This window comes from Centroberyx gerrardi, chromosome 18 (genome assembly GCF_048128805.1).
Source record: "Centroberyx gerrardi isolate f3 chromosome 18, fCenGer3.hap1.cur.20231027, whole genome shotgun sequence".
NCBI classification, from domain to species: domain Eukaryota; kingdom Metazoa; phylum Chordata; class Actinopteri; order Beryciformes; family Berycidae; genus Centroberyx; species Centroberyx gerrardi.
The window spans coordinates 20249489-20258402 of NC_136014.1; the positions used below are offsets into that span (position 1 = coordinate 20249489).

The 8914-nt window shown below is 42.2% G+C and overlaps 1 protein-coding gene across 1 annotated transcript; it reads left to right on the top strand.

Moving 5' to 3' along the window:
- The first annotated feature begins 931 nt into the window (after window positions 1–931).
- Window positions 932–6906, top strand: LOC139923449 (serine/threonine-protein kinase pdik1l-B). The gene is made up of 4 exons (XM_071914243.2): window positions 932–1076; window positions 1540–2353; window positions 2612–2837; window positions 5528–6906. Exons 2-4 carry the CDS (start codon window positions 1613–1615, stop codon window positions 5764–5766), a joined length of 1206 nt encoding a protein of 401 aa, XP_071770344.2. The 5' UTR covers window positions 932–1076; window positions 1540–1612; the 3' UTR covers window positions 5767–6906.
- The last annotated feature ends 2008 nt before the right edge of the window (window positions 6907–8914 follow it).

Genomic DNA, 8914 nt, shown 5'->3' on the forward strand with positions numbered 1-8914 from the left:
GTGTGTGTGTGTGTGTGTGTGTGTGCGTGCGTGCGTGCGTGCGTGTGTGTTGGTCAGAAGGCTTGATCTGATTTAAGGAGACTGCAGAAATGAAAGAAGTTCAGTTCAGGTGTTTTTGCTCTACTTCCGTGCCTTTTGTCAAATGAAGTGGCTTGATTGCAATTCCTATCTATTCTGACGCCAGCAGGTTCATTGCCATATAAGGCATTCTCAGCACTGCTATCATCTTCTTATGAATGCTTGTCAGTATTGAAAACTGAAGACTCATTGCAGCATCAATTTCTAATGCGTCCTGAGATGTGAATCATCCAAAAGTCTTTGGCCCAGTTTCACCTTATTCTCTTTCCCTGAGCAATTTACCACTTTGAATATTATCGACCGGCTAAAATATAGTGCCTCATAGCTCTGCATAGTAAGGGCTAAAATAATAATGCTGACGATTTTGCCAGACATTGTAATCACTTATCAATCATATTTTTTTTTTATTTTTTTAACGTAATTCATTTTTATGTACAAACTGAAAATCTCATACCGGGATATGTGTGTGGCTTAGCAACCACTTACTGTTCGAAAACTACATTGCTTGCAGAAGCATAACATTTATGTATTATACATATTTAATTATAATCGCTTAAAAATTTAACATTTAGCCTATTAATCATTTGTGCTCGTTCATTTTTTTTTTAAACAGTGGTGCGTTACTGCCCTTTTATAAAAGGATCAACCCACCTGACAGTGCTTTATACTGAGTATTGTTTCATTGTTGTGCGGTCCTATTGCACAATTGCCTTACTTCAAAACTTCACTGTGTGGACATTTCGAATCGTATTACACGCTACCTCACTGCTTCCAACCAATCAAAACATGCGGGTGAATTTACGTCGCCAATCAGGATGCACGTACAGACAGAGCGGGACGTTCCGAAAGACGGAAGTTGCAGTTGTTTAATGTTTATAGCTGTTTTGTTAATACAGTAACAAGCCAAGCTCGTCGATTATGGAGTGAGGCGGCTTATTAAAGTAGGCTGTATATTGTAGTTGATCTGTTATGGTGCTCATTAAGCTTCAGTCGCATGGGTAAGTTTGGAATCATTTGATAGAATGACGACAGCTTTGTGTTTGGCTAACGTTACCGTTGGACTTATCGCCATGTTAAATGCAAGTACGTGTAGTTGCCTAACTTACCTGTCTAGGCTGCTTACTACGAGTTAGAGTTATTTTGTTTGTTTACTAAATTATATTATGCTTGCAGGCAACTGACGATGTGTCAAACTGAGTTATTTGAGTATAGCCCATAACGTATTAGTCAAGTTACGTTGTAGTAAGCTTGTTAACTAAGTTAAACTTGCCTAGCTTAATCTTAAGCCCCCCCGTTTTAACGTACAAAACTGAAGCACGACCTCGCTAAATTTGTAGTAAACGTTAGTTAGTTTACAGCTAATGTTAGATACTCTTGTTAGCGTTAACTTGCATAGAAGTTATGTAACGTAAATGTTCTTTGGTTGTTTTATCCCGTGCTAACGTGACTGTGTTTTGGCAGCAATCACATCAAGTCCTGGCTCCTGTGAACCAATAATCTGAGAGTTCAAGGTCTTGCCGTATTCACTGTTGACATGGAGGAGCTCTACACTTTAGAGAGGGAAGTGGGACGAGGCAGCTATGGTGTGGTTTTTGAGGGCCATATGGCCGAAACAGGACAGAGTGTGGCTATCAAGCGTCTGCCCTGCAGTAGCCCAGAGTGCATTGAACTCTACCTGCAGGAGCTGTGGGCTATGAGAGCCACGGCTAAGAACCACCCCAATGTCATCGCTCTCCACAGCTGCCTCCTGCAGACGGGGCCCAGGACCCTGCAGCCCCTAAAGCCAGGCAAACTGCCTCTGGATCTAGTTGACAGCGTGTTGAAGGGGAGTGTGGTTGGGGCACCCCAAACTCGGGAAAGGACTAATTCCCGGTGTAACGATCAGCAGAGGACTAACTCTGTGTCTAAACTTCAGGACAGGACCAACACTGTCCAGGCCAGGCCTAGGCTCCAGGACAAGACTAACTCAATTGCATCTGATGCTAAAACCCCGCAAAGACCTCAGAACAGGCCCAGGAAGAGACCGGCCCAGAGGGAGGAGGAGCAGCGGGGACCCCTGCGCTGCTTGGCTCTGTGGCTGGTGATGGAGTACTGTGATGGGGGCGACTTGAATCAGTACCTGCTCTCCAGGCCCCCGGACTCCCAGTATAACCACAGTGTAGTGCGGCAGCTCAGCAGTGCTGTGGCCTTCTTGCATGGCCTGGGCATCACCCACCGTGACCTGAAGCCTGACAATGTGCTGGTCTGTGACACACCCAAAGGCCCTCTTGTCAAGGTACGCAGATCTGAGATTACGCCAGTTCAGGTGGCATTATGGTAGAGCCAGTGCACAACTTGTTGGATAACAAGATTTTCCAAGGAAAAACATCAGAAAATATATAAGGATATGCCTTGTTACTGTACCACTGTGCCAGAAGCATAGGCCTTAAAGAAAAACATAGTTTTTCCTAGATTCATTAATTTGTGATATGCTACATTTTATGCTGACTTTAACAAGATTTCTCTTTTATTAATCTCCCCTTCCATCCTCTAGGTGGCAGACTTTGGTCTGAGCAAGATGACTGAGGGCCTGGTGGAGGGCGACCTGACCAGGCAGCACTTCTCCTCCACCTGTGGCTCTGACTTCTACATGGCTCCAGAGGTGTGGGGCGGCCTGACCTACACGGCCCAGGTTGACATCTTCTCCCTGGGTGTGATGTTCTGGGCCATCCTGGAGAGAATCACCTTCCTGCAGGAGGGGACCACACAGGAACAACTGGGTAAGAATGACTAGATGGATAGACAGATGGGTTACAGGAAGGATTCGAGAGAGGGAGATGTAGGGTAACATGTGACAATGTTAACATGGAAGGTAACAAAGAATATCTTGATATCTGATGGGTTTTATCCTTTGGAAAACCGATGTATATCAGTGAGAGCAGTATGTAAACTGGGGCAACATGCCAACTGGACAAGAACAGTCAAGATGTGGACTTGCATTACATGTCAATATGCAGAAATGTGGATATGGATTTGTGCAATATCTTTCTTGTATATTTGTGATGATGTTAACATGGAGCGTAGCATGTGACAAACCCACAACCACATAAGGACGTTGTGCGTTAGCCTGCTGGCCAGTCAGAGCGCTCATAGGTGGGTAAGCTTGTGGTCTGGCAGGTTGATGACGCACTGCACTGAAGTGAGTTTGACTTAATTAATTGGCGCATATTAAAAACGTCAGATGTTAATGCATCATACATTCATCAGCCATGGATGGCACAGTCATAAATCTAAATGGCATAGAGATGAATCATGATTTATGCAATGTGCCTTTGATATGGATTATAGATCTATTTCAGTGGCACAGTAATTTAATTTAACTAACATTCTGATTCTTATAATATAATCACAGTGTTTTATTCAGCCAACTTTACATTGAAGGTACTTGTAAACGCTTTGGCTTTAGTAAGATAAAATAGCCTTTAGATTTAGATACCAATTTCCTAAGAACAGTCCGGCGATTTTTAATTTTCTCCTGACCCAGTCATTGAAATAACATTGGCCGACATTATTGAAGAGAAATTAAATATTGATGTTAATGCAAAGAAGGGCAGAATGGGAGTCAGGTTTTTGTGTAATTGAATCATACTTTTTGATTTGCCATTATCGTAAATTAACCTATCGTAAATTTTCGGGTTGTACAGAACTTAATGAATTTGACCCATAAACCCTGTAAGCAAGGGTAAACTACCAGTAGAAACGTTGAGCTGGGCATTGTAGTGAAGCTTTGCAGAACAGCATAGAGATTTATGGTAATATCTGTCCTATTTTCCTGTCAGAACCCCAACCGGCCGGGGCATGAGGAAGCATGTTAATGTATGAGAGCGTAGGGCCCAGTTGTGCTCTGCGCCCCACTGTCACACACTAATGAAATGGCTGTAATACAGACGTCTGATTTCATTCACAAAAATGGGTCTGGCCAGAGGCAACTTAATGGGAGAGGGGGGTATTAACTGTTACACACAGGGTTAGTACCTCAGAACCTCCCTGACTCTTTGATACTCTATTAGAGTGAATGGAAATGGTTATGACTGGAGCGAGGTTTCAGCGGATTCAAATAAAAAAAAGAAAAAAAAGAAATGGCCAAATGGAACTCAGCAGCCCCCATCACAATCCTCTTTGTGTGTGGGAAAATGGGGAGAGGCAGTTTGAGGCTTTTCACAGGCAGATAAAGTGCTCCATTATTTTACCTTTTCTCCCAGGAAGAAGCTCAACTCACCTCTCGAGTTTCTCCCTCAGTGCTTTGAACCCCAGCGCTTGTTGCCATCATTTAGGGCTTTTTGCTCAGTCAGTCAAGATGGGAAATCATTGATGGGCCTCCATCAGGTCACTCATGTGTTTGACTGTAAACCTCCACAGAGTTCAGTGATGAGTAGGGCTGGGTATCGGTACTCGATACCTTTTTAAGGTATCGACCGAAATAACCCAGTACCAAGTAGTATCGAAACTTCTCCAGTCAAACGATACCTGCATTCGATACTTTTTGTACACAGATCTAGAAAAAAATGACTATTTGTGTGGTTTTGCTCGCAGCCAATCACCACAAGCGTTCTTCGATTTAATGCGACGTGTGATTGGCCCACTACCGCAGCAGCTACAACCCATACAGTCTGTGGTGAAGTCGAGCACGGTGTATGTGATGGAGTTGGTAGTTCAGCGTGCCAAGATGCCACCAAAACGTAAAAAAAAAAGGTATCGAATGAAGTACTCTATTGGTATCGGTATCACTTTAAGGGTACTGGTATTGGTACTGGTATCGTAATTTTTTAAACGATACCCAGCCCTAGTGATGAGCATCATCAGGGGAAGAAGAGAGTGTACGTCAATGACAGATGTCCTCACACGGTTACTAACACATGCTCCCTAAAAATAAATTCACATCCCCTTGAAAACTGAAAAAGGAGCACATGAGCAGCCTTGAGATTGAGTTGCGATTGAGGCATTTTCAATTATTTTCACAGATCATGCTCCTAAATGTTATTCTTGTGCTGCTAGATTTTTCAATTTCAGAGCATTCATGCTCCTTAGCAGAAATGACACCATAGGACCCGACCTCAGGTAGCAGTGCTTAGCCAAAAACAACCAGTTCAATAGAAATACTAAAAAAGAAAAAGGTGTAGTGACAGAATACTACTAGTACATAGAATTTACTTAGAGAATACACCTGGTCATTTTTGCCTCCTTGGTAAAATATTCTTCCTTTTTCTCTTTGAATACGCAAATCAAATTGACATAGGAGATTTACTACATTTACTTTGCCTAGTGTAGCTTTATTTTTATTTATCAAGTAATGCTCTCTCTCATATCACTGGGATCAAAATGGCTCCCTGCGGTCTGTGTTGCTGGTATCAATTGGAAACCTTTATACATAATGGACATGGTTGTGTTTCTCTTCATGTTTCCCCTCCAGGTGCCTATGTCTCTAAGGGCCGCTGGTTGATCCCCCTGGGTGAGGCCTTGTGGGAGAACGCCGACCTGCAGCTGTGTATCCCCATGAAGTTTAAGAGAGCGCCCCCGCTGCCCCCCCCCCCCGGACCGGCCATGTGCAGCCTGCTTCTGGACATGCTCGCCTCCGACCCGGACGCCCGGCCCCCCGCGGACCAGCTGGAGGCCCGTGTCCGCTCCGCACTGAAGGAGGACTCCCACTGACAGAAACAGGGCTTAAAGGTTAAAGAGTCTCTAATGGCCATAACCACTACAGCCAGTACATGGAAATATTGACTGGGGACCCCCCCAGCCTACATGTGTACACAGTAGCCACTTTCTTGTAGCAGGGACATGGGGGCTAAGTGGGGCTTGGCATGGCCAACTGAAAATATTTATGACATGAGATTATAGGTGTTATTTCTTTTTTTTATTGAAACCACAGTCCAATTTATAAATGATCTGTGTAGGGGAGCGAGGGGAATAAAGGGGGAAAAAAGAGGAACTAAATAGTAGAAGTCCTGCATGGCCCTGTTAGGTCCTCTAGTGGAAACTGGTCTATTGATGTCAGACCCCCTGACTGCACTGCAGCCAATACATGCATTGGTATTCAAACTCTACATAGAGATCTACTGGGACTCACTCAAGTCTTATTTAATGCAAGCACCATGCTGTTAGTGAGGCCTTGAATAAAAGTCTTATTCAAGGCAGCTTGACCTAAGAGAAAGATATATGTTTTTCATTATATATGGCTGAAATATGTTAGAATTGCTATGGATTTCTGCTGCTGCTGTGAGACGGGCCTGCAGCCAGAGTGTTTTGGTTGCTTTATTTCAGGCTTTTATTTTGCCAGGCTTAATTTGTGAACAAACTGCTTTTGCCTGCAGTTGTAGGCTAACCCTGAGTGAATGAATGATTATATGAGAGTGTGTTTCTTTCTGGATCCAAGAGTTGCTTAAAAATGTTAATTTACTTTATTGGTGCCAATTATCCAGGCCAAAATATTCATACCACATATTCATTTAGCGTGGATTGAACAGTCTACTGGAATTTAGGCTGCCAATTGTCTTGTACATTTATTTATATTCAGACATTTTCTTTTATTGCAGATTCTCAGAAACATTTATGTAAAATCCTATGAGTTCTGTACAGGAATTTAAAGATGGTTAATGTTTTCTTGAACCTAAAATATATTATTTCCACTTTATCTGGGCTGTTTGCATTAAGTCACAAATGGGTAACATTTTTGGGATGTTGCTCAGTTAGCATTAAAGATATTGAAAGCGAGTCAAACCGCTCAGAATGATGAATTCACTCTGTAAATGTTCTTTGTAATTTCTGCACTGTAAATTAAAAGGGCTACCAGCGTCTACAAATGGAGACTAACAATCTCTAATATTATTGTTTTGTTTGTGGAAATTCCCAGTTTCTTCCCAATGCTGTCTTCTGTTCTCTATTCCTTTCCTTTCTGGCACAGTAAGTGCATTGTGGATTTTAAAAAGGAAAATAGCATTCCATCATAGACAGGAAATTAAAGCCAGGCATTTTGATTGTTCCTGATCATATCCGTGCTGAGACCAGAGCGTTTATTACTGGTCATCAGTCTTGGTCATTGACACAGATGACCAGGTCTTACATCAGCTTCTGATATATGTCTGTAAAATAAACTCAAAATCCTAACCTATATATGATCACTAAAAACCACGACTAAGATAAGCTAAGATAAAATGCACTTTATTGATCCCCTAGGGGAAATTCTGGTGTCACAGCAGCAATGCACAGTACAGTAGCAGAACAAAGAGAAGGCAATAAAAAATAGAATAAGAATAGTGCAGAAAGGATATAGGCAATATATAAACAATATAACTATAGAAATGTAAAACGATTAAAAAGTGTCTCAATGTCCATATTCATGTAAGAATTCTTATCTGTTGCCGTCTTTCGCTGAAGCAGTGATAGTGACCCTGAAAAAAGGCTGCAGCAATCAGATTTTTTTTTTTAATACATGAAAAATAAATGCACCATTAAGATGAAGTTAGCATCCGCCCACCTATCTTCTCACCCAACCCTTGTAATAAGGCTACAGAGCTCAGAAGTCTCTGAAACATGAACACCAGCCAACAGAGGGAGCAAGTGGAGAGTTAAGCGAAGGGAGGCGAGCTCTCCTAACCTCCTGGCTCCCAGCTGAATGAGCTTCTCTCTGAAAAGTCTGTGACATTTACTTGTGTAAGTGACTCCTGGCCTTTTGTCTCATGCTCTGCTGGATAGCCAATAACTCATCCAGATGCCCTTTGACCTCCACACTCCTCAAGTGCCTCATTAAAGAGAATACATGAGAGAGAGAGAGAGAGAGACACGTTAATGGGTTAATTTGAAGAGGGCTGGAACATGCACAAAATCTCAATGATTTCAAATTGAAGATATCTAAATACTTGAGCGCTGATATTGCCTCAGTGCCCTGAATCAGTGATTCTCAACCTTTTTCATATCAAGGACCCCTAATTTAGTCCACATTAAGGCCACAGACCCCCATTTGATGAGATTTTGTCTCTCGAACCCAAATCTTAGAATATTTTTATTGTTAGATATGATTTTGTCAAGAATTCCATGACTATCTGTATTGTAGGTAGAGAGATAACAGTGAAACTATGATCAAAACAGTCATTCTAATACATTCTCTAATTGTGTTAAGTTCTTGTAAATGAAATAATGGGGAAGTTTAACAATTCATCAGTTTCCTGGGGACCCCCTGGAACCCCCTCAAGGACCCCTGGTGGTCCCCGGACCCCACGTTGAGAACCACTGCCCTAAATGACTACAGGCCGATGGCACTGACACATAATGAAGACCTTTGAGAGGCTGGTCTGCAGCACCTCAGACCCCTGCTGATGGACCCCACGGACCCCCTCAATTTGCATTAATAGGCACCCATAGGTGTAGACGATGCCATCATATACAGTACCTGCTCTACAAGGCTTATTCCCTCATGGAGAGGTTGGGAAGCACGATGAGAACTTTACATATTTCTGTACAAATGGCAGCTCCATCCAGAGTTTTGATAGGGGAGCAGCTAGCAGTGCACATATACACATCTGCACATTCTGTACAAATGTTATCTACATCTATAAAGTGAATATATTGACAAAGTTTATAGTTTTTTACATGTCTACACACCTACACCCATTCTCAATGTGTATGGCTTTCTGTAGACCTGTTAATGTGAATATGACACACCATGTTATCTGCTGTAAATTCATGCTTTCCTCCAATTCCAATATCCTCATTGTTCTGTATTGCATTTGTATTGATATTTTCTTTTTTCCACTTGTTTTATACTGCATATACTTCATATTTTTGGTATATTTTCATATCG